At 41.2% G+C, this 26,601-nt stretch overlaps 1 protein-coding gene across 3 annotated transcripts; it reads left to right on the top strand.

The window, feature by feature from the left end:
* Positions 1-495: 495 nt before the first annotated feature.
* On the top strand, positions 496-26,023 carry GTF3C6 (general transcription factor IIIC subunit 6). 3 transcript variants are annotated; one of them, XM_077472023.1, is made up of 7 exons: positions 496-570; positions 4,313-4,432; positions 6,645-6,725; positions 11,520-11,583; positions 11,684-11,728; positions 22,485-22,592; positions 23,805-26,023. In XM_077472023.1, exons 1-7 carry the CDS (start codon positions 529-531, stop codon positions 24,152-24,154), a joined length of 810 nt encoding a protein of 269 aa, XP_077328149.1. In that variant the 5' UTR covers positions 496-528; the 3' UTR covers positions 24,155-26,023. The 3 variants fall into 3 exon arrangements, with proteins under 3 accessions (XP_077328149.1, XP_077328147.1, XP_077328148.1); XM_077472021.1 differs by lacking the exons at positions 22,485-22,592; positions 23,805-26,023 and adding an exon at positions 17,976-18,709; XM_077472022.1 differs by lacking the exons at positions 496-570; positions 22,485-22,592; positions 23,805-26,023 and adding exons at positions 581-852; positions 17,976-18,709.
* Positions 26,024-26,601: the final 578 nt, after the last annotated feature.

Below are 26,601 nucleotides of genomic sequence, written 5' to 3'. Positions count from 1 at the left end.
GCTCAGTCACTCCTGTATACAGAGCGGTGTGCGCTCAGTCACTCCTGTATACAGAGCGGTGTGCGCTCAGTCACTCCTGTATACAGAGCGGTGTGCGCTCAGTCACTCCTGTATACAGAGCGGTGTGCGCTCAGTCACTCCTGTATACAGAGCGGTGTGCGCTCAGTCACTCCTGTATACAGAGCGGTGTGCGCTCAGTCACTCCTGTATACAGAGCGATGTGCGCTCAGTCACTCCTGTATGGAGAGCTGCAGTTCATCCCTAAAAAAACAAACGTCCTCCTATGGCAGGGTCATTGTAGGTCGGGGCCCTTCACACTCCAGGACTGTCCCAGAAAAGTGTGCATAGCTAAAATGTATCTACTATGGGTGACTGATACTTTATCACAGACTCCCTCCACACAGCCAGACTATACTTTGCCTAACCTCAACTTTCCTACGCCAATTCAGAAGAAAGTGCATTATCCAGACCCAACCCTCTCCCGTGACCACCTATCAAAGCATCGTGACGTCAGCGGAAGCAGTGTCCATGTGCTCTGTCTCAGCTTCCGGAGCGGATAGAAAGAAGGAGGTAGGTTGATATGAGAAGTGTAGTGTGGTGGGAGGCGGTGTTTTGCACAGGTCATGGCAGATACTGGATGGCAGGCTGACATAGGACGAGCTGTGTACATGTGAGACTGTCCCGGGAGCACAGCGCTGTGTGTGCATCACTAATGTCTTTCCGGCATTAATAGGGAAACAGATAAAGTCACTGGCGTTCCTCTTCGGAAGAGGCACTGTGACCGAAACCTGACACTTCTGTTGTGTAGACCGGTTAGGAAGTTAATCACTGGAACACATAACCCTGGCGGAGGTTGGGCTTTGCGTTATTATTATACAGAACTTATATGGTGCTAACAGTATGACTGGAGACTGTATATTTCAGCTCTTTTCATACGGGGAGGTAAAGCTGACAGTTGAGGCTGTTTTTTGTTGAATTGGGCTGTACACAATGCATTGCACAGCAGCAATTTTAAAGCACAACTAAAGAGTTAATACATTTTTTCTGACAGCCCCTCTCTGGCACCGGTGTTCTGTCAAAAAGTGTGCGCTGTGTACTGCGCAGCACTTGCGCAGTACGGAGCACAAGGAAATTCGTAAAATCTCTGAAGATGAGCAGCGACTGCGCCGTGAGTCCAGGTGCAAGCCCCACCAGACAAGTGGACATAGGGCTGCACATAGTTAGAGGGCCCCTCGCTGGCTCGCCACGCTTTGGCACGGCCTCTCTTTGCTTGGCTCTTTTATACTCTAACTCTATGTCCACTTGGATGGTGGAGCTTGAACCTGGACTCGCGGCACAGGCACCGTTTATCTTCGGCTATTTTCAGAATCTGCTTGTCATGGGTACTGCGCATGCGCAGTACACAGCGGACACTATCCGAGGGGGGACAGTATTTGACTGGACACCAGCATCTTCTCCTGTTTGCCGGTTTTGTTTATCTTCGTTGGCCGGTGTGGAATGATGTTACTCCTGTGCATGCGCAGCTCAGTTTACAGTCCAGACATTGTATATCTCTTCTGCAATAAAATGCCTGGTGAAAATAAGGGTGAAAAGTCCTATTTAAAAAAAAAAAAAGAGAGAGAGAAGCTACCATATTTAAGGTGGAACTTTACCCATAACAATTTCATAACCAATAATGTTCTTTAGCAAGGAACATATATTCCACATTAATAATTATGCTACCAAAAATGAGTGTGTGCTGTAAATTGCCTGCAGCGTCGCTCCTGTTTCTTCTTGCTGGAGGCTGCCATTTCGCTGAAGCCCAGAGCACATGAGCAGCAGTAAATCGTAAAGCGGCATCAAACCTGTCAATTTAACTGTTTCAAAAAACAGTTACATTCTTTGAATGCCGGGATTATTAACAGTCATGTTTGCTTGTGTCTTCAACAAAACTGTCAAATCATCATATGGCTGGTTTTGTAATTGATCACATGTGCAGCAGCATGGCAGTTGTAGATCAAACAGAATCAGCTTCCTTGGCTGTAAAGGATAGGAAGGCTTAATTCTGCTTTAAGGCTGTCAGCAGATCGGCCTCTACAAACTTGTGCCTAAAAATGGAGAGCAACCGACCATCTGCAGAGCAGGGTGAGAACAGTGTATTACTGGATTTTACACAGTATTGGCACACATTTTTTATGTTTTACATAGCTATAACTGCAAAAGGGGCCAGCCTGAAGGGATCTAGCAGGACTTAATTTTCTGAATAAAGTTCAGTTTTAACGATTGGTAAAAATGTAATATATTAAAAACATGCTTTGGGGTTTAATACACCTCTAGTGTTACAGCCCTGGAGACTTTTGCATTTTTGTTTTCTCATAAAAATTATTTAATTTACTGTGAAAGGCATATTGGATACAGGCATCAAAAAGTCTTTAAAGAGGAAGTAAACCCTGATGAGTTTACTTCCTCTTTCATTCCCTGCAAAGGCAAAGCATAATGGACTACTATGCATCGCATAGTAGTCCATTATGTGTCACTTACCTGACACAGGAGCCAGCGAAGTCGCCGCTGTCCCCTGTAGTCCGCCGCATCCATCTTGTTGGTGGGGTCTCGCAGCTCCGCCGCTGTCATTTGGCGAAGCCGCGATGACGTCACTCCCGCGCATGCGCACGGGAGTCGACACGCGCGGCAGCGGTGCCCGTTTTCGGGCAAATATCTCCTAAACCATATAGGTTTAGGAGATATTACTTGGACCTACAGGTAAGCCTTAATCTAGGCTTACCTGTAGGTCAAAGTGGTTTGTAAGGGTTTCCAACCACTTTAAGTGAAAGAACTAAAATGCATATGCAGCTGCTGCCACCTTGTGGCCAAAAAGCAGCATTTATATAGTACATGTAAACCTTAGCAATGAACTTATTTGGTCTTTTATAGTAAAACTCCTAGCATTTTATTTAAAATCCTCTCTCCTCATATTGAAAAAAAAAACACATTACTAATTTCTGCTTACCTTCTCCAGGCTTCATTGCTGTCCCCAGCTTCATGGGGTGGTAAAAAGCTGCAGCTCTGCTTTAAAAATATAATTGGAAGCATTTTGTTATATCTGTTAAAGCAGAATTTTACCCATTACAGTTTGATAACGTTTAATGTTCTTTAACAAAAGAACCTACAATGCACATTAATAATTGTGCTACTAAAATTGGTGTGTGCGGTAAATTGCCTCCAGCATTGCTCCTGTTTCTTCTTTCTGGAGGCTGCCATTTTGTTGAAGCCCAGAACAATCACTTTCTTATGGAAACTCTCCCCCTCTCCTGGTCTCAATAACGATCTCACTTTCTTCAATTAAAATATGCAAATTTCCAGTCTTAATTGTATTTCTTGGATAAGTTAACGAGGAAGAAACATTAGTGCTTATGTTAACAGATTTCCTGAGGGAAATATTCAGGAGATAAAAGACACAATCTCAAAATCAGTTTTACTTATTTGTGTGTCTGACAGCAGATATTGTCCTGTCACCTCTTTTCTCTCTCTCCCTAATCTGTGTTCCATTATCATAGTCTGTGTCATTTTTGTTGCTTCCTTCCCCCTTAAGCAAGAGTATATCCTAAAGCTGTGAGCTAATCGGCCTCTAGTGGCACAGTGCCGAGAATAGAGAGCAACTGAGCATGTGTAGAGCAGGGTGAGACGGTGCATTACTGTATTTTAAACAGTATAGATCAGTCTCAAATTTTCCATCTGCATTTTCATGGCTGGCGATTGTGCACTGCCCCGGAGGGGGGAGGGGCGGTGAGCACTGCTGACAGGTGGGGTTGAAAGGGAACCGTTCTCCCAGCGATCACCGAGAGGCGGAGAGAGGAGAGCAGGGGGTCAGATCAACGCAGAACGGGGAACATCGCTGTAGCAGCTTTCATTTGAATTGCCAAGTGTTCCCCGCGCTCGCTGTCATACAGCCCCGCCTCCTGGCCCGTGTACATTGATAGACAGAACATATAGATTATACAGATATAAATTTAGTTTGTGTACAGTGTTGCATGACTGTGCAATTACCAGTTGAAATGGCGCAGTGCTAAATGGCACAAAATTCCTGTTATGAAGGGAACAAAATCCTCTGGAGGTGAAGTGGTTAAGTAGTTGAGAAAAGACAACTGGCAGGGACTGATGCCACTTAGCTGCTAAAATGCTATGGGACCTGAGAGCATTTCTGGCAGATCAACAGGGTTTTTTCCTGTACATACTTATTTCCTCATCTTTTATCCCTTTAAGAAACCTGCATGTATTGCAATGACTTACTGCATATGTTTTGTTCTTTGTCTTTATTTTGACCTAAAAAATATAGCTGCTGGCTGCTCCTTCCAACATGTCCTCCAAAAGTCTTGTAAACACCGACGTCCAACAGGGCATTTTGGAAACAGGTTGTGTACCCAGGCATGACAGTGATGATGAATATGAGGAGGAGGTAAGAGATAAAGTCATACTGGTTATATTTAAAAAACATTAAAGAAGTCCAGCCTGAGCTTGTTTGACTGGCCTTTTCCTATGGGTCGTTGGGTCACCGGAGTGTAAAACTAATTGCACTCCATTTTCAGCAGAGGGTGGTCTGAAGTCCGCTTTCTGCTGACGTCACACAGATCAGTCCAGGCACTGCGTCATCCCAACTCTGGGAGTCTGGATCCACAAGGTGCCTTGACTGATAGTGAATGGGAAAAATACTCCGCTAATCTAATAAAAACTAAAAATATAGCTGCAGCTTAAATATGTGAGATACATAAAAAAAAAATTAATTGTACAAAAAGGAAAAATCTGTGCAAATCAAAAATAAAATAAAATTAAACAGGGATGAATAACCATGATATAAACAATAAATACCCATGATATAATGAAAAACACTGAGTATCATTTAACACCGCTATGACGTCAGCACGTCATGTCCCAACGTACAATTTGTCTATAAATTACGTTGTCTGGGGAACCCCAGACGACGTCATTTATAGACGAAACGTACATTGAGACGTGACGACGTCATATCGGGGTATCTGCAAGCCAATCGGCAATTGTTTGTTTTTGGATGCTTTTATCTACATTCTTTTTGTAAGTGCAGTCTTTATATTCTAATAAATCCTTATATACTGATCCACACTATGGTGAGCTTCTCTCCATTTTTATGAGTCCTTGATCGATGCCTGCCCCGTATATACACTGTATCCTGGCTTACCTTTGATGCTGACTACAGAGAGTCGTTGCTGCTGGAAGGGTGTCTAGATATTGATTTATTACACAGGCTTGTTTAAGCTTGCCCTCCGGTAAGCGTGCATTTTATACGGTGGTGGATCACATCAGAGGGTGGTGTGTGTGCATCAAAGAATTGAATTCACTTTCACTAATACTCACTGGATTTTTTTTCCACTGGACTGTTTATATTGTGCAGTGTTTATTTCAACATTCAATTTATATGATACTCAGTGTTTTTCATTATCTCATGAGTATTTGTTATATCACGGTTATTCATCCTTTTGTTCATTGCCTTGACTGATAGCTGTCTTAGCCTCTCAGCGAGCTGCTGAGACGGCCGCTCCCCACCCCTCCACAGCTCAGCTTTCCAGTGAGAGCGTGGAGGAGCAGAGCAGGAGAGCTGCTCATTGACAGTCATCAGCTCTCTGCTTTGGGAGCAGAGGGAACTGAGCCTTCGGTGGTCTTCGGTGGCTCGGTTCTCAGTGCAGAGACGCCAGGGGACAGATGCAGCATCGGACCAATGCGGCATCCACCTAGGTAAGTATGAATCTGGAAAAAAAAGCCAAACCCATACTTCTCTTTTAACCATTTAAAGTAAAGTGTATTTGTCTATGCGATACTACAGTTCTAGAATAAATTAACTTTTGTTGCCCAGCAGTATCGTATTTGAAATACTTTTACAAATTCTTATCTGACCTGCACACTTCTTTTCAAGCTCCACCATTGAAATATTATATAGTACTTTGAAAGTGTGGATTTTTTAATCATTGCCAGTCATGCATAGTCTTTCACATGAGAGAAACACAGGGTTGTTGACATGAAAATAATTGCCTTTAGTTTTATAACTTTGATTTACTAATTTGCAATAAGCAGGCAGGGCGTGAAGTCATAACTCCTTAATTGCTTAATTTTTGCAGTTTAGGTCCCAATTACTATTTTGCTGTACATTAATACAGGTTGGTATTCATTGTGTTAGGGCAGGCTGCCAGTGCATCAAACATCCTGAAAACTGTATGTGCTACAAATGGCTATAATGCAGCACAGCGCTATGGTGTGTTGCGGTTTACTGCAGCTTGCTGCAACACATGATGTTGGGGTGCCGTTTAAAGCACATTTGTCAAAATGGTCCCTCAATAACTTATAAAGTAAGTATGACGGGTAGTATTTTCAGAAAAATGGCAGTACACACATTTCACTCATGACAGGTTTGCTTATAAATGCATTTTATAATATTTTAGCCCAGGTAATAAGAATTACATTCATTGCTGATTTCCTCAAAAATATTATTTGCATAGCTATGTCTTCAGTGTTTTCTTAGTAATTAAGAACCAGAATGCATCATATAAAGTCAAAAAGAGATGGTGTTTTCTTTGAATAGTTTTTGTATATTGGCTGTAATTTAGGTAATGTTTTAAAAATTTTCATGTTCTTATTTTCAGGAACATTTGGTGTCAGTGGAGTTAACGGGAATTATAGATTCAGACATTTTGGAAAAATGCAACAACAAATGTAAAATTTTGGTAAGATACTTGTGGGCTAGGAAAAAATGTGTTTAAATCATCGTAAAATTTAAATTACTTTGTGTGTATTTGCTGTTAAGTGATGATTTTATTTAAATATAATAAAATAATTTGTTTTTATGTTATCAATTAACTACCTACATGGTGCATAAACAGAAAAAAAATCATTAAATCAAATCTGTATATGATGTGTCAACCTTTTTGCATTTAATGCAGCACCAGTCAAGCTAACCTTGCACACAGTTAAAGTGGTTTTAAACCCCCATGAAAGAAAAGAAAAAAAGACCTGCAAGACAAAGGCATAATGAGCTAGCATGCATAGCATACTAGCTCATTATGTAATACTCGCCTGATATCAAAGTCCCTGCTGCGGTGCCGTACGCGACATTTTTCCCCGGTGTTACTTCTGGGTATTGTGGCTCTGGTGCTGTAATTGGCCGTAGCCGCGATGACGTCACTCCCGTGCATGCGTGCGGGGGCCACCGGTAATGGCACACTCACTGAAGTCAACGGCACGTACGTGCCATTGCTGCAGTGCGCATGTGTCGGTGACGTTGGCACATGCAGATACAGGGGATATCTCCTAAACCGTGCAGGAGTAGGAGATATCCATGGTAGTTACAGGTAAGCATTAGTATAGGCTTACCTGTAGTCAGAAGTGGTCTGTAAGGCTGGATTCACACCTATGCATTTTTGGTGCTTTTTTCATTTTGCAGATTTGTACTACAGCCCATTTAACATGGTTTCCTATGGAACACGTCCTGTAGAGCAAATCTGCAAAATGCAAGAAGCGCTAAAAAATGCATAGGTGTGAATCAAGCCTAAGGGTTTGTAACCACTTTAATGATTTTTCCGGTATATGGTCTATTGTATGGTTAAAGATTTATGCTAATCAGGTAATACAGATCAGTAAGATAACATGTAGGTTAAATAAAATCATTAAATGAGCCAATTCCCACCCAGCCTATAGTCAAATGACGCCCAGGGGAAGCTCTCTTGTTCTACGTGGACATCTTATGAGGTCCTCCCCAGAATGCACCTCGAGTGTGCCCCAAGGGCCGTGCTGCACCAAATCATGTGACAATTGTACACAATGGATGGCTCTCATTCATGACATTTATTGTGTGCTATTGTGTTGATCCTTGTAATTTGTTACAGCTAATCACAATAGTAAACACTGAATCTATTTCATTCAATAAAAAATTGCTGTGTATAACAGTGATATTCACAGTTATAAGCAATCATAGTGTGCAAAAAAAAAAATCCCTCCCCAGAGTAGTACTGTGTTATTCTAGTAAAACTATGCAAAAATTAAGAAAACGTGTAATAAAAATGATTAAACATTTTTTTTCATACTGTCAGTGTCCCTGATCAACACCACACCAGTTATACAATGACGCTTTACTGCACTGGTGACAGTAGGTAAAAAAAGAAAAACAAAAAGTAACAACTTCAAAATACTTGCCCTGCCTTTTCCTACATACCTGGACTGTCTACTTTACAAAAAGGGGACATTTGAGTGATATTTGTACTGTCCTGGAGTTTTCGGGCCTCAAGAAATGGGATTGATCGATTTTTCAGCTGTGTGTGTATGTGTATATATATATATATATATATATATATATATATATATAATCTATATCTCATAGTTTGTGGACTCTGTAGAAAAGTTTTAGACTAAATAATATACACCAATTTGGGTTATTTTCACCACAGACATGTAGCAGAATACACTTTGGACTAAATTCATGAAGGACAATTATTTTTATTTGCAAAACAGAAAACGAAAAAATTTTATTTATTTTTTTACATTTCTGGTCTTTTTGCTTTTTATATATTTAGGTGCGAATTTAGGGAAAAATTTGCACCTGAACCGGTGAACAGAAACACACAAACTCCCAACTGCAAACCACAGCTACATATATGTGAAGCCAGCTTTAAAAATTTTTTAGTCTTCTGCATTTCTTCATTTGCTTCCTTATTTCTGGCCTAGACTAAAATGATGTCATACATCCCATGCGTCTTCATGGGCATTTTTTTTTCATTTATCCTAAGGTGGTGGGGGGGGGGGGGTGGTTTCTCAGCTAAACACACCCTCCTGCTTGCTTGCCTGAGCTAAGGGCAGATGGATTCCAGAAAGTAAATTCCACATGATTCACCTTCCCTTACTCAAAATGGCTGTGATTAGAAATGCTAGGAGGGTGTTTTTCAAAGTGATTTCTCAACAAAGAAATGCATGGAGACATGGATGGGTGAGCTTGCTTTTTCAATTTGTGAGGTTCAGATACAATTTAAGCTCCATTTTAAAACTGTACAAATGTACATAGGAGAATGAATTGTTTAAAAAAGAGTGGACACTTTACATATTTAATTTAGTTTTTATTTCTGTTTATGCATTATGTAGGTTCGTTGATGAAAACTATTCCTTGCATTTATTTTTAAAGCATTCTCACCTTAAGTATTTTTTTCACAAGTGCTTAAAACTTTTGCACAGTACGGTATACACTATATTACCAAAAGTATTTGGACCTCGACCTTTACATGCACATGAACTTTAATGGCATCCCAGTCTTGGTCCATAGGGTTCGATATTGGGTTTGCCCATCTATTGCAGCTATAACAGCTTCAACTCTTCTGGGAAGGCTGTCCACAAGGTTTAGGAGTGTGTCTATGGGAATGTTTGACCATTCTTCCAGAAGCGCATTTGTGAGGCCAGGCACTGATGTGGACAAGAAGGCCTGGTTCACAGTCTCTGCTCTAATTCATCTTTAAAGGTGTTCTATTGGATTGAGGTCAGGTCTCTGCAGGCCAGTCAAGTTCCTCCTCCCCAAAGTTCACTCGTCCGTGTCTTTATTGACCTGTCTTTGTGTACTGGTCCAAATCATTTGGTGGAGGGGGGATTATGGTAAAGGGTTGTTTTTCAGGGCTTGGGTTTGGCCCTTTAGTTCCAGTGAAGAGAACTCTTAAGGAATCAGGGGGGGGTGGCCCCTTCCTGTTCCAACATGACTGTGCACCAGTGCACAAAGCAAGGTCCAGAAAGACATGGATGAGTGAGTTTGGGGTGGAGGAATTTGACTGGCCAGAGTCCTGACTTCAACCCAATAGAACACCTTTGGGATAAATTTGAGTGGAGATTGCCAGACAGGCTTTTTTGTCCACATCAGTGCCTAACCTCACAAATGCGCTTCTGAAAGAATGGTCAAACATTCCCATATACACACTCCTAAACTTTGGACAGCCTTCCCTGGAGAGTTGAAGCCTGTGCATGTAAAGGCAGGTGTCCCAATACTTTTGGCAGTATATTTATGTTCTCCAATTTGGGGGAACTCTCAAAATTAGAGTTAGGACTGCAGTAAACCGGGGTGACATGGCTGCTGCAGCTTGCGCATATATTTACAAATATGTGCACCTAAACCACTTGGTTTTAACGCAAACTGTTAGGGTCATTTCAGTTTGTTGCAGGCTGGCTGGTAATTGTTTTTTAATATCTTGCCAATTGTGCAACAAAACGTGTTATTGTATTAATGTGCATAAGGTTGTGCAACATGTGGTTGAAGTATAGTTGGAAACATTGTTTACACTGATAGAAAATTTATCCAACCTACCAAGCTAAGAGTGCAAACAGCCACGAATAGCTGCGGCCATCGACAGCCTGTCATTAGTGTATGGGCCTGGCAGGTGCAGCTGACTACTTGCAGCTGTCAAAAATAGCAGTAGGGTTCAGTAGAATCCTGCCACTGGAATTCGCACCATGCAAAACTCCCATGTGAATGTACCCTAAAGGAAAAATTTCTAATGGAGCAATGGATATCAGTTGTTGACTTAACATGCACTTGAACTGCCTTTCTCCACCGCGGATGCATACCTTTTTTTGCTTTCCTGTTTTTTCTTCAGTTGATGTTTGTTTTTTGTCCATAGTTCAAAGAGCAAATAAGAAAAGTCCATTGCTGCATTGTTGGGAGTTTCTCTCTTCCTCCTTCTTTCTCCCTCTTTCTTTTTCTTTCTCCCCCCCCCCCCTCCAGACTAATGACACCACAATGCAACTTATTCACTCCTTGATTATTTCCCACTTTGACTACTGCAACTCTCTCCTTAATGGCCTACACTTAAGCAGGCTATTATGAATTCTGCTGCTAGACTAATGCACCTCATTAACCGATCCATGACTGCTGCTCCTCTCTGCCAATCCCTTCACGGCCTCCCCCTACCCCACCGTGTAAAATTCAAAATGCTAACCATAACATACAAGGCCATTCACAACATTGCCCCATCTACATCACCAACCTCATCTGCAGATATCACCCAAATCATGCACTCCACTCCTCCCAGGTCCTCCTGCTCTCTAGCTCCCTTGTTACCGCCTCCCATGCTCGCCTTCAAGACTTCTCCAGAGCCTCTCCCATCCTCTGGAACTCCCTGCCCCAGTATATCCAATCAGCCCCTACCCTGTCCACCTTTTAGGAGATCCTTTATTCAGAGAAGCCTGTTCCAGAGCCACCCCCATCAAATCATTCTCTGCAGCTATTACCTTTTATACCACCCTCTCCATTTAGAATGGAAGTATCTCTCTCGCAGTACAAGGACTACTTTGAAGTTGCACAGATATGAATGGTACTCATTGGAAATCATGGGGACTGCACAGTTGCATGACAAGTCGCACTAGTGTGAAAGAGGCCTTGCACCTTAGGGAAATGCAGGTCATGGTAAATACAAACCAGTACACCAAGCAGCCCTGTAATGACGTAAAATAGTGTCTGCTACATTTTCTCATTTTAGTTTTTTCTTTTAATTCAGGGGATTAACACAGAGAAGCCATTTTTACAAGTTGACAAATATGTGTTTGCAGGGGAATATGAAGGTAAAATTCTAGTTGTTTGTAGCCCATTTTGTAGTGGATTAGCAGGCTTTGTTATAGTTTAATGTTAGCATTATTGTCTGCTTTTTGTTTTTCTCTCTAGATGCTTTGGGCACTTGTGTTATCTTTGAAGAAACTTTGGACCATGGTACGTTAAACCATAGTTTTTATTTACGTAGTTTGTGATGTGCATCGTGGTGACTAAATATATTGCTTGTCTCTCTTCTAACATTCTGTGACAGTCTGGGGGAATATGGTACACAGGGTGGTGGGATGGGATATATTTGCTGCCTAGAATACTGATTGGGGTGCTCCAGGGAAGCTTGTTGAGAAATTTAGTTCAGGCCTGTATTAAGAGGCTGATAATAAGATTCTGCTTTTGAACCTGGAATTTGGCCTGTGGAAGGGTTTGGGTGGGACAGCAGCTTTGCTGCCCTGGTCCACAAATCCACCAGCCAGGATGCCTGACTAATAATGACTGGAAACTCACAGGTGAGGAAGCTATGCTGTGAATTTGAAAAAAGGTGCCTGATGCTGACAGATGGTGGTTTTGGTATGTGCTGTGCAAGAAGCATTTGGAGGGTTCACCAATTAGTCTGGTACTTGTGGCTAAGTAAAAGAGGGCAGGATTTGCAGAGGTAGCTGTAGTGTGTGTGTGTGTGTGTATGTATATATATATATATATATTTTATGTTGAAGTGAAGCTGTTTTGTTTGGACAATTGAAAATAAATGGATACATTCTCCCAAAAGCTATTTTGGCCCTAATTCTTCCCGATCTTCCCAAATTTACAGTCCGGATCCAGCCAGATGCCCGAAGCAGCAGCTGGCTAAACCTCTCGGCGAGCCGCTCCCTTCACAGCCCAGCGCTTCAGTGAGCAACGGAGGGGCAGAGCAGAGAGCCAGTGACTGATTGGATTATAGAAATACTCATTGTGTAATAGTCATCACACTCTCTTTATTAAACGCCAATAAATTATACTTACAATTATAAGTAAAATTACAGGCTAAAATTCCAATATGCTTCCAGAGAGACCTCAGAAGAGGTCAGACCTGCAATTCACAGGAGCAGACACATACTACCAGCTGCTCTGTTCCCGCAAGGCTCACGCTCCTTCCAACTGGACTCAGAGCAAGTAGGCTCCACCTACACGGTTCATCCTGTGTGGAATGTCAAGAGGACATTTCAAACATAGCATGGAAGAGTACTAAAGTCTTGTTGGTTGTTATTTTTAAACAAAAAAAAAAATGTTATACTTGCCTGCTCTGTGGTTTTGTACGGAGCAGCCCAGATCTTCCTCTTCTTGGGTCCCTCGCCGGCGCTCCTGGCCCCTCCCCTCCTGCCGAGTGCCCCCCAGAGAAAGCAGCCACTGCTGTGTGCCCATTCCCCCTCTCCATCCTCATTACCTCATTGAATGCTTTAAGATAAAAAAAAAAAAACCTGCTTTTAGAACCACTTTTAATTATTTGGAGGTTTCTGTACATTGAAAAATTGTCTATATGGTCTGTATGTTTGTTGCATATCTGCATTATTTTTGCATCCAAACTTGACTAGCTATAGATGGCTAGGAGGGTGCTATGAAGCACCTCACGCTGGTCATACACTAGTAGAATTGCATTCAAAATTTTTCTATTGGGGAATGTTTTTGATTTTTCTAACAGTTAAGCCAAATTTTAACCTTGTTTGCAACTATCCTGACATCTCAAGGGAGCAGGATGGAATTTTTTCTGAACAAATATGTGAATGTGGAAATTGTGCTGGAAATTCTACTCATTTTTAAAACGGAGTATTAAATGCAAATTTAATGAAGATACATTTTACAAACCATCAGATGTTCTGATGAGAATTTTCATACGAAAGTTCCTTCAAAAATCTACTAGTAAAGCCAGCTTTGCTTATAGAGGTGTCCTAAGACAAGTGAATGGAATATTTGGTGGTAATTTTTGGGTTGTGAAAGCTCAAAAATAATATACCTTTGGCCCTTGTAGTTGGGATACCACATTTTGTTTGTTTTTCTACATTTTAATAATGCCTGGTGCTTTTTGACCATGCACAATGTGTTAAACTGCACAAATAATTACATATAAAAATCTACTTTTAGAAGACCATAAATAGGTTGCTGGATGAAGGTCTAATCTTTGGGACCTTTGTTGCCTTTGCACAGTTTAGAATTTTGCACTGGAATTTAAAGCCTTGAACAGAGAGGAAAACAGGTGCCCACAGCACAGTTCTAAACCTAAGTCCGCTTTATTTTCTGCAAACAAGACATTTCCTTCAGCATCAGTGTAAGCAAAACAAGTAATGGCTTCTTTTGCCGCAAACCCTTTTACAGGTTTGGTACATGGGGATCACCAGGCAGGATCGAGATTTCAAGACAGCCCAGTGTGGCAGCTTTTCCTCTGAAGTGAGGCTCTTATAAATGACTCTCTCTTCAGACACAACACAAAACCATCTCTCTGAGCTCACATCTTTTAATAGGCAGGGCTGTAGTGGAAGTATCTGCCCTTCCAATTAACCGCCTTTTATATCTAACGATCTTCAGTTCAGTCCTTGCATAGAAGATACCTGTCTGTTCCTAGAGCCCACTTGAAACACTGTAGTGCATAGGCCTTCTCACATTTATCTCCAGCAGAGAGGTGTATCTAATTTAGTCTGAGGAGATATATATATATATATATATATCTATCTATATATATATCTATCTATCTCTATCTCTATATCTATTTCTCTCTTTCTCACAAGAGTACACCCCTCACATTTTTGTAAACAATTTATATCTTTTCATGTGACAACACTGAAGAAATTACACTTTGCTACAATGTAAAGTAGTGAGTGTACAGCTTGTATAACAGTGTAAATTTGTTGTCCCCTCAAAATAACTCAACACGCAGCCATTAATGTCTAAACCGCCGGCAACAAAAGTGACTACATCCCCAAGTGAAAATTTCCAAATTGGTCCCAAGTGTCAATATTTTGTATGGCCACCATTATTTTCCAGTACTGCCTTAACCTTCTTGGGCATGGAGTTCACCAGAGCAGAGTTGCCACTGGAGTCCTCTTCCACTCCTCCACGACGACATCACGGAGCTGGTGGATGTTGGAGACCTTGCGCTCCTCCCGCTGCTGTTTTGAGGTTGTCCCACAGATACTCAATAGGGTTTATGTCTGTAGACCTGCTTGGCCAGTCCATCACCTTTACCCTCAGCTTATTTAGCAAGGCAGTGCTCGTTTTGGGGGTGTGTTTGGGGTCATTATCATGTTGGAATGCTACCCTGTGGCCCAGTCTCTGACGGGAGGGGATCATGCTGCGGCACAATGGTGTAGTGGATAGCACTCTCACCTAGCAGTAAAAAGGGTCACTGGTTCGAATCCCAACCACGACACTACCTGCCTGGAGTTTATATGTTCCATTTGCTTGGGGAACTCTGGTTTCCTCTGACATACTCAGAAGACATGCTGGTAGGTTAATTCGCTTCTGTTCAAAAAAATTGGCCTTAGTATATGAATGTGAGTTGGGGACCTTGGATTGTGGGCTCCTTGAGAGTAGGGATCAATGTGAGTGTGCAATGCATGTGTAGAGCACTGCGTAAATTGATGGCGCTATATGGGTACCTTTTTTAAATAATAATAGATGAGCATCTTAATGAGACACTAGGGGGTTGATTTACTAAAGGCAAATCCACTTTGCACTTGGAAGTGCAGTCGCTTGAGATCTGAGGGGTAGAGCTGAAATGAAGGGAAGCTCTGCTGATTTTATCATTCAATCATGTGCAAGCAAATATGCTGTTTATTTTCCTTGCATATCTCCCTCAGATCTAAAGCGACTGCACTTCCAAGTGCAATTGTAGTGCAAAGTGGATTTGTCTTTAGTAAATAAACCCCAATGTATAGGGATAGGGACAATTGTAGACACACACCCACACTCACTCAGGTTGAACTGGATGGACTAGTGTTTTTATTCAGCCTTATTTATGTAACTATGCTCTGCTTCAGCATGTTACAGTACATGTTGGCATTCATGGTTCCCTCAATGAATTGTAGCTCCCCAATGCCGGCAGCACTCATGCAGCCCCAGATTATGACACTCCCAACACCATGCTTGACTGTAGGCAAGACGCACTTGTCTTTCAACTTCTCACCTGGTTGCCACCCCACAGGCCTGACACCATCTGAACCAAATAAGTTTATCTTGGTCTCATCAGACCACAGGACATGGTTCCAGTAATCCATGCCCTTAGTCTGCCTGTCTTCAGCAAACTGTGGGCTTTCTTGTGCATCATCTTTAGAAGAGGCTTCCTTCTGAGACAACAGCCTTGCAGACCAATTGGATGCAGCGTGCAGCATATGGTCTGAGCACTGACAGGCTGACCCCCCCACCCCTTTCCCAAAGACAACCTCTGGATATGACGCTGAGCATGTGCACTCACTTTGGTTGACCATGGCGAGGCCTGTTCTGAGTGGAACCTGTCCTGTTAAACCGATGTGTGGTCTTGGCCACCATGTTGCAGCTCAGTTCCAGAGTCTTGGCTAGGGTTGTCCAAATGCTCCCGATGCCTTAGCCGATACCTGGGATGGGAGAGAGGCGATGTGCAACAGGAAGTCGGCGGGCACAGTCAGCGGGCAGAAGGGGAGAGCGAGTCCTCAAGCAGGTAAGCTGGCATGGGTGCAGAGTGCAGGGCACAGCTGCATCATCCATCGGGATTGGCGACCGGAGCCATCACATTCGGTAATGGAAGTGACGCTCCGTTTAGGCTGGGTGTAACAAGATGTCCGCTGCTGCTTTGAGGCTGAGTGCAAGGTGTACCAAGATGGGTGTCACAGAGGCAGCATAGAAAAATCAATTCTCTCATGCCCATAAGTGCCAGCCATCAATCAGTGCTCATCAGTGACATGTTAGTGCCATCCATCAGTGCCAATCCATCCATTGCCACTGCCAGCCATCAATCAGTGCCTGCTATAGGTGTGTGCCGCCCATCAGTGCGTGTCACCTATCAGTGCTGCATAATTAGTGCCACCTATTAGTGCTCATCAGTCAGCGCCATCCATCAGTGCCCATTAGTGCATGCCAGCCATCAGTGCATGCCACCTATCAGTGCCCAGCCTTTAGGGTGCCACCTATCAGTACTCATCAGTGCTGCATAATCAGTGCCACCTATCAGTGCACTGCTCATCAGTGCCACCTATCAGTGCGCCTCAGTGCCAACCATCAGTGCGTGCCACCTATCAGGGCCCATTAGTGTGTGCCACCTATTAGTGCATGGCCATCAATGTGTGCCACCTATCAGTGCTCAACACTCCTGCATAATCAGTGCCACCTAGCAATGCTCATCACTTAGTGCCATATTGTTCTCCATGATTAAACCATGCATTGTTATATTTTTTTTACTGTTTTGCACTTTTAGTTGGTTGTGTGAAAATTTTGTTATGTTTTTGTTAATATATTTTGATGTTGTAAAATATATTTTTTGTATTGATCAACATGTTCTGTTAAGAAACCTTCAGTTTACTGTGTGACAAGCAAATAAAACAGTTGTATTCTTTTATAATGTCTTTAGTTACAGTTCTTCATAATTATAAAGAAGATATCATTAGTCTGTATTGTGGTTTGAAAACTGTCACATGACATTAAAAAAAAAAAGTATCGGTGAGTGTTTGAAAAAAAGTATCGGTACTTGTACTTGGTCTTAATGTATAGGTATCGGGACAACCCTAGTCTTGGCAATCTTCTTATAGCCTAGGCCTTCTTTATGTCAAGCAACAATTCTTTTTTTCAGCTCCTCAGCGTTTTGCCATGAGGTGCCATGTTGAACTTCCAGCGACCAGTATGAGAGAGTGAGAGCGATAACACCATATTTAACACACCTGCTCCCCATTCACACCGGGGAGGGAAAATTGCTAATTGAGTCGAATTTGGACATTTTCATTTAGGGGTGTACTTCGCTTTTGTTGCCAGCGGTTTAGACATTAATCGTGTGTTGAGTTTTTTTTGAAGGGGCATCAACTTTACACTGTTATACAAGCTGTACACTCACTAATATTGCAGCAAAGTGTCATGTCTTCAGTGTTGTCCCATGAAAAGATATTATAAAATATTTACAAATATGTGAGGGGTGTACTCACTTTTGTGAGACTATATAATTATAATATAATTTGTGCTCATAAGTTTACATATCCTGGCAGAATTTTACATTTTCTTGGCCATTTTTCAGAGAGTATGAATAACACAAAAACATTTTTCACTCCTAGTTAGTGTTTAGCTGAAGCTATTTATTATCAATGGGTTTAAATGGCTATTAAAGGTATCCATCCTTACCTGTGATCTGTTTGCTTGTAATATGTGTATGTATGTCAATGAGTTTCTTGACTCCTGACACACCCTTGCATCTTTCATCCAGTGCTGCTAACGTTTCTGGATTCTGTATCATGGGGAAAGCAAAAGAATTGTCAAAGGATAAGCGGGAAAAACTTTAATCGCCAAAATTTAGCTTTTTGGCCACAACCATTAACTCTTTGGAGAGGAGTCAAAAAGACCAATGATGAAAGGTACACCATTCCTACTGTGAAGCAAAGCAGGGGATCGCTGATGTTTTGGGGATGTGTCAGCTCCAAAGGCACAGGAAATTTGGTCAAAATTGATTGCAAGATGAATACAATATGTTATCAAAAAATACTAGAGGAATATTTGCATTCATCAGCCAGGAAACTGTGCATGGGACATACTTGGACATTCCAACATGACAATGATCCAAAACACAAGGCCAAGTTGACCTGTCATTGGCTACAGCAGAATAAAGTGAAGGTTCTGGAGTGGCCATCTCAGTTTCCTGACCTCAATATCATTGAGCCACTCTGGGAAGATCTCAAACATGCAGTTCATGCAAGACAGCCCAGGAATTTACAGGAACTGGAGGCTTTTTGCCAAGAGGAATGGGCAGCTTTACCATCTGAGAAGATAAAGAGCCTCATCCACAAATACCACAAAAAACTTCAGGCTGTCATTGATATTAAAGGGGGCAATACACAGTATTAAAAACTAGGGTATGTAAACTTTTAAACAAGGTCATTTTGGTAGTTTCTGTTGTGATTATGATTTAAAAAGAGTAAACAGTTGGCTTTAGCCAAACACCAACCATGAGTGAAAAGTTTTTATTTTTTTGTGTTGTCATTCATATTCTCTGAAAAATGGCCAAGAAATCATAAATTCTGCCACGGTAACTGTATGTAAACTTATGAGCACAAGTGCGTCTATGTGTTTTTTATTTATATATATATATATATATATATATATATATATATATATATATCTCTGAAACTGACGATTATTTTCTTTTCATAATCAATTAGTTGGCTGATTTATTGTTTAGATTAATCACCTTTAAAAAAAAAAAGTGTGAATTTTAATTACGGTAATATGTAAAGTTTAACCACTTTCAGACCGGACCATTTTGCTGGTCAATGACCAGAGGTCTTTTTACAATTTGGCACTGCGCTGCTTTAACTGGTAATTGCGCGGTCATGCAATGTTGTACCCAAACAAAATTTGCGTCCTTTTCTTCCCACAAATAGAGCTTTCTTTTGATGGTATTTGATTGCCTCTGCGATTTTTATTTTTTGCGATATAAATGTAAAAACACCGCAAATTTTTGAAAAAAAATGATATTTTCTACTTTTTGTTATTAGAAAAATCCAATAAACTCAATTTTAGTCATACATTTAGGCCAAAATGTATTCAGCCACATGTCTTTGGTAAAAAAAAAAAGTCAATAACTGTGTATATTTATTGGTTTGCGCAAAAGTTGTCACATCTACAAACTAAGGTACGTTTTCTGGAATTTACGCAGCTTTTAGTTTACGACTGCCTATCTCATTTCTTGAGGTGCTAAAATGGCAGGGCAGTACAAAACCCCCCCAAATGACCCCATTTTGGAAAGTAGACCCCCTAAGGAAATTGATAAGTGGCATGTTGAGCCCATTGAATATTTTATTTTTTTTGCCTCAAGCGATTGAATAATGACAAAAAAATATATATTTTTTTTTTCCACAAAGTTGTCACTAAATGATATATTGCTCACACATGCTATGGGCATATGTGAAATGACACCCCAAAATAAATTCTGCTGCTTCTCCTGAGTACAGGGATACCACATGTGTGGGATTTTTTGGTACGGGGCCCCGAAAGCCAAGAACCGCTTTCAGGTTTTCTAAGGGCGTAAATATTTGACTTCACTCCTCACTACCTATTACAGTTTTGAAGGCCATAAAATGCCAAGATGGCACAAAACCCCCACAAATGACCCCATTTTAGAAAGTAGACACCCCAAGCTATTTGCTGAGAGGCATGTTGAGTCCATGGAATATTTTATATTTTGCCACAAGCTGTGGGAAAATTACAAACTTTTTTATTTTATTTATTTTTTTCACAAAGTTGTCACTAAATGATATATTGCTCGCGCATGCCATGGGCATATGTGAAATGACACCCCAAAATAAATTCTGCTGCTTCTCCTGAGTACGGGGATACCACATATGTGGGACTTTTTGGGAGCCTAGCCGCGTACGGGGCCCCGAAAACCAAGCACCGCCTTCAGGCTTTCTAAGGGCGTTACAGTTTTGAAGGCCATAAAATGCCAAGATGGCACAAACCCCCCCCCAAATGACCCCATTTTGGAAAGTAGACACCCCTAAATTTAGGGGTACACTAGTGAGACTAGGTAATAAATGGCGGGTGCCCTGAAACTATAAAAAAATAACTAACCAACCAGCGTCACCTGTAACAGTTATATGGTGATCACTGGTGAAAGGGTTAACTAGGGGGCAATCAGGGGGCTTTATGCGGTAGTATATGGGGGTCCCTGGCGCTATAAAAAGCTGCGGCGAACCTAAATACCTACCTGCCTAACTAGCGTCACCTGTGACACTAATACAGCGATCAGAAAAATGATCGCTTATTAGGCTGGGTTCACACTGGAGCGATGCGGGAACGCCACAAATCCGCGGCGGGTTCCCGCATCGCATGCCTCCCGACGGCAGTTCACACTGCCCTATGCGAACTGCTGGGAGTGTCAGTGAAATGTTAATGACACCCCCAGATCAGTTCGCATATCGCAGTGCGATCTGAAAACTCGGATCGCATGGTGTGAACACCCATGCGATCCGATTCTGCTGCGGACCAAAAAAAGGGTCCCGTGCGAATTTGCGGCGGGTGCGGTGCGAATTCAGCCATACTATCTGTATGGCTGAACTCGAATCGCACAGAGATCGGATGTGATTTGCACTGCAGTGCAGTGCGAATCACATCCGTTCTCATAAACCGCTGCAATGTGAACCCAGACTTAGTGACACTGGCGACGGGGGGTGATCACGGGGTTAAACCTTATTTGGGGGGGTTAGGGGGGTACATTAGAACTAAAGGGGGCTAACCCTAACTGCACTAACAGTTATTACAGTCACAAATGACACCAATGCAAAAAAAAAATGCAATTGGTGTCACTGTGACTGGGGGGGCAGGGGTAATTGGGGGGGGGGGGGGTGATCGGGGGGTGAAGGGGGGGTGTGAGTGTGCCTGGCATGTTCTACTGTGTAGTGTCGTGTTGTTGCAACTCACCGATCCTCTCTCCTCGGTGCCGGAACGAAAAATACCGACACGGAGGAGAGATTACATCACTTCCTCTCCTGTGTTTACATTACAGGAGAGGAAGTGATGTCACGGAGCATTTCCATTCGTCGGGAGCGATCGCGAGGGGGTGGCCATGAATGAATGGCTGCCCCCTCATCCCGGATCGCTCCCGAACGAATACCGACCGCCGCAGGCACCGGGGGGGGGGGGGCGATCGGGCCCCCCACCCGCGGGAAGGCAGGAACGTATATATACGCCCATATGCCTGCCCGTGCCATTCTGTCGACGTATATCGTCGTGCGGCGGTCGGCAAGTGGTTAAAAGAAAATCAATTTATTCTTAAATATCTCTATACAGTGATAAATATAAATAACCAACTATATGGTTCGGGAGCAAAATATCGAATCCACTCTGAGAATAACAGACAGAAGACATACGCTGTATAAACTATTTGCGGTATATACTAATAAAGGGTGAATCCGGTAAATATCAGACTCGGAGATCAAATTTTTTTTATTTAAAAAAAAAAAAATGTCTTCCTTCAAAAAAAAATATGTAATTTTAAGAACATTTGTTTGATTTTCCAATCGTTAATGGGGTTTTTCTGCAGCTTCTCCATTGAAGTATATTGAACCAAAAAGCACAGTTTTGCATAAAAAAAAAATAAAAAATAAAAAATAAAGTCCCTGACACTTTGCAAATACGCAGCGGCTGAAAAAAAGCACAGATGTGAACGTGTCCTATAGGAAACCATGTAAATGAATTGTAGTGCGTTTCTGCAAAAAGCACCAAAAAACACATAGGTGTGCACCAGGTCTAAGACGTTTAGTAACATAATGGGGTTAAAAAAATAAAATTAGCCCTTTATACTACAACAAAAGCAGATAATCACTACTGTAAGGGTTTTTTTTTTTTTTTTTAAACTGTAGAACTGTGAAAGTAATATTTACAGTAGCGATTATTTGCTCTTTTTGTACTATGAAGGGCTCATTTTAGTTTTTTTCTTAACCCCATTATGTTATTGGCCAATTTAATCGATCATAAAAATAGTAATCGATTCATTTCATAGTTGATTAGTTGTCGATTAATTGATTAGTTCCAGCCATATATACATAATATATTCTGATCCAATAAAGACAACCAATGAAAGGGCTGAGATACTTTGTACAGTGCTTGAAATCCTTTGAAAGAAAATTTCCAATAATAATTGCTGCAATTTTATTGGGAACTGGTATATTTTGCTTTTTTTTATATTGGCTCTACATATTTACCTGTTTTTCTTACACAGGAGATGCAGATAATTCAAAACCAAAGCTGAAGTACAAATGTCACACTGTAAAGAAGCTAAATATGACCAGGACATTTTTAACTGAAAAAAAAGAAGGCGATGATGGAGGTCAGTATGTATTTGTATTTATTTAGAAATATGACATTCATAAATTGTTCTACATACATGTTGTCTTCATTGTGACAAGTCTGCTGCTATCTTGCCATTTTGAGTAGTATACAGGTAAAAGGAGGAAATTGGGACTTTGAGGCCCGCCATATAAAATAAAAATAGAAAAATATAAATAAGTTGGTTTATTATTACAATCCAAAATTCATATCAAATTCTTGAAAAGAAATTGTATTGAATAAAATTGTAGGCACATGACTTGCACTTGAATTATAATGCCCATAGCATGAAATCTAATTAATGCGTTGACATGAGAGACATAAATAATGGATACATAAAATTATATACATAATGGAACCAGATGTATCTTGGTATCTAATGGCACTCAACACATTTCCTGGCATTACAGCCACGCATCAGTAGTGTAGTATGACAATAAACTGTAAAGAATATCAATTGTTAATAGTGCCCTCTAAAAAAAGGGAGAAAAGTAATTTTCCCAAAAAGTGGGGACAGGTCTGTGACTTACAACTCTGCCCCAAGACTGGGCCCAACCTCTGCACGGGAACTTGTAGGGATCTCGGGTAAAGTGTCTCCCTGGAGTTGAGGCAGGAAAGCAGCCAAAAGAAGGCCGGATGGCCACAGCACATTCCAAATGTGATGTGTGCACTTATCATGCATGGTGTCCTACAAGGAATGTATAAGAAAAAAGTAAATGAATAAATGGCAGTTTGTGTATGTAGAGTTATCTAAGTGTTCCCTTGAAGGGACTACATATGGGGTGATGGGTGTGAATGTGCCCACTAAACAAATTTAATGTTGTCCCACAAATGGTGCAAACCACCCAAAATACGTGTGAAGGGGGTGATGAATTAACCCCATTAATTACCTGTAATGGTGCATGGACCAACTCATGTCTGAGTAGCCTTCCAAGTGATAGGATCATACAGCGTGAACCACTGGCCAGCTCAGGCTGATATATACCCCCAGTCCAAGCGGGGCTCTTCAATGCCATGTTGAGCAGGCCAATGCAGCACGGGGGAGGCAGCAGATCCCATTTTGAGTAGTAAATTAGCTGATACTTGTGTACCCCTTAATTCTTATGTCTTGGAGCTGTTATAATAAAAATAAACAGGCAAGTTTCTTATCTGTGACTATTGTTTAAAAGCATTGTAGTTCAGTATATTATGGATTGATAGCTCTTGTTTGTAGGAGGAAAAATAGAATGGTTCCAGATTAAAGAAGACAGCAATACTAGCTGGCCTCAGATGATATGCAGCTTTGCTCAGGAAAATGAGGAAGATGACTCTGCAAGTGAGGAGGACCATGAGCAGTTAAATGAATCAACTGAGGATGTTGAACAGGCAGAGCAGAGTCTTGGTCCAAGTGATAAACCACATTTGAATTCTGAGGAGAAGGGGAATTCTAATGTGGAGGGGAAGGAACAGTCAGATCCTAAGAGAGAGGTACTCACGGAGGAGCAGCATATGGACACTGACAAAGTAGATGGTAGTACAGACAAACCATCATGTACAACAGAGCAAACTGAGACATGCGTCTGAGGATTCTGGATGTGCTCAACAAGAAGATAAAATATGCCCTGAGCAAACTACTTCAGTGTTCCCATACACACTGATTCTGACTGCCTTTTAAACAAAGTTTATTAATGTTCTTTTAAAGACAATGTTAAAAAGAGTGCTTGACATTACTTGCAACTAATGACTAAATGCAAGAATTTGTTTCTTTATACTAATTGTATTCTGTAGAATCCAGAAAAATAATTTGATAGATTTCTGAAAAAATTATTCCTTCTGTGTATGGTAAATCCACCCAAAGCTATAATTTAAGCAAGGAAGATGGCTAGCACTGAGCTCTTTGCTGGAGAAAGATCTCCCTGCATCAAGACAGAGAAGAAGATTGGGGATTTAAAATTCCTGGACTGCTACGTGGGCACTGACAGCTCATCACCCATGAAGGAAAAGTACAGTGGGGACCGAGAGGGCTGGGTAAACTGTAGGGTGTTTCATCATCTTTTCATTTTTTTTTTTCTGAAAAGACGATCTTGCATTTAAATTTACATAGCAAGCTTTCTTTGACCTTTGGTCTGTAGATTAAACAATTCCTGCCCATAGGACATCATATGACATCTTGGACTTGAAGTGAAGATATCAGGTTGATGCCTGCAGCTACAAGCATCATCCCACTATCTCTTTTTTTCCAGCCAGGATTCCCTACAATGTAGAAGCCATCCTAGCAGGTGATAAGCCTCTGGATTTCTTTTATAGGTAACGGGGAGGGGTTCTCACTCTGCCCACAGGCGCCTCTTCGGGCTCTCCTGTGCGATCAGGGAGCCCAGCATCCAGTGCCTCCAGTTCTGGTCCCTGGCCAGCTCTATGATCCCGGGAAGCTAGAAGCGTTGTTGTTACTGTGATTTATTTTTCCTGGAAAGCAGAGATCAATGTTTTGGGTGTTTTTTTTTTTTTTCCTCTCTCCAGGGTAGCAAGATCTAGGGTCTTATAGACACCAGATGTCTCCATAAAGAGGACCTGTCATACCTTATTTCTTTTACAAGGGATGTTTACATTTCTTGTGATAGGAATAAAAGTGATCAGAAAAAATAAAGTACAGTGTAAAAATATAATAATAAAAAAAAAAACGTTTAAAGTGCTCCCGTCCTTTGGTGCTTGCTTGCAGAAGTAAAAGCATACATAGGTCATGCCCGCAAATATAAACAGCCTTCTCACCATGCATCTGAGGTATCTCCGCGAGCTTTCTAGCAAGAGAAATAATTCTAGTGCTTGACCTCCCCTGTAACTCTCAACTGGTAACCTGTAGAAAAAAATTAAAACGTTGCCTATGGTGATTTTTAAGTACTGTAGTTTGGTGACATTCCACGAGCGTGCGCAATTTTAAAGAGGGACACGTTAGTCATCAATTTTGATTTTTACATGTAGGGGTGAAATGCCCGAATTGGTGGCTGATATGGAAGCAGTTAATAATCCACTGCCATTTGCTGCAGGTACGATACTCAACATCTCCTCTTTGACAGGTAACGGCCATCAATTTGTGTCACTGTTTCCTGTCAAATCAGGTTTTAACAGTCACCTATAGTCCCCACGAATGGAACCAATTTAAAGTGCTTACTGATCATGTGAGCCTTATGCCAACTTTAAGTAATCACATGCAGATTTCATTCACAAAGTAAGCCTTCAACCTACTGCTACAGGCTCAAGATTCTAGTGTGCATCTGTTAGACATAACTACAGTATTGAAAAGAATGAATTAAAAAATAAAAGTGAAAAAATTTACATTTTAAGCCTACAGTAAAAAAAATCAAAATTTGTATTCTTGTATTATTTGGTACACTGTCAACAGTGTACCAAATAGAAGCCATATATGCGTCTATCCTTATAAAAATATTAATAAAATGACTTGGGTTTGCAAATTTATTGATAAAGTTACAGTCAAGTTAACCAACATATGCTGATGCTGCTAAATTTGACTTGGGCATCTTGGATTCAGTGACTTCAAGTTGGTTAAATATCTGTTCATGCACTTATATGGGTGCACAACCACAAAATAGTATAAGAATGGCGTGTGTTCTTTAGTATTATAGTGGGAATAATGTAGTAAACTTGTACAGTTAGGTCCATAAATATTGGGACATCGACACAATTCTAATCTTTTTGGCTCTATACACCACCACAAAGGATTTGAAATGAAACTAACAAGATGTACTTTAACTGCAGACTTTCAGCTTTAATTTGAGGGTATTTCTATCCAAAGCAGGTGAACCGTGTAGGAATTACAACAGTTTGTATATGTGCCTCCCACTTTTTAAGGTCCCAAAAGTAATGGGACAGTTGCCTACTTAGCTGTTCCATGACCAGGTGTGTGTTATTCCCTCGTTATCCCATTTACAAGGAGCAGATAAAAGGTCCAGAATTCATTTCAAGTGTGCTATTTGCATTTTGAATCTGTTGCTGTCACTATCAGTGAAGCAAGCCAT

Source organism: Lithobates pipiens, unplaced genomic scaffold (assembly GCF_037356315.1).
Source record: "Lithobates pipiens isolate NorthernLeopardFrog02 unplaced genomic scaffold, aLitPip1_a1.2 Scaffold_8, whole genome shotgun sequence".
Lineage (NCBI taxonomy): Eukaryota > Metazoa > Chordata > Amphibia > Anura > Ranidae > Lithobates > Lithobates pipiens.
The sequence above is the reverse complement of the archived record's forward strand: the minus strand, read 5'-3'. Positions and strand labels throughout refer to the sequence as shown.

Excerpts from the sequence above, each read along its gene's own strand:
- GTF3C6 (XM_077472021.1), top strand. The coding sequence starts at position 529 with ATGTGCTCTGTCTCAGCTTCCGGAGCGGATAGAAAGAAGGAG. Across the intron at positions 11,584-11,683 it reads GTTTGCAGGGGAATATGAAG|ATGCTTTGGGCACTTGTGTT; the intron begins GTAAAATTCTAG and ends TTTTCTCTCTAG. Across the intron at positions 11,729-17,975 it reads TGAAGAAACTTTGGACCATG|TGCTGCTAACGTTTCTGGAT; the intron begins GTACGTTAAACC and ends TCTTTCATCCAG.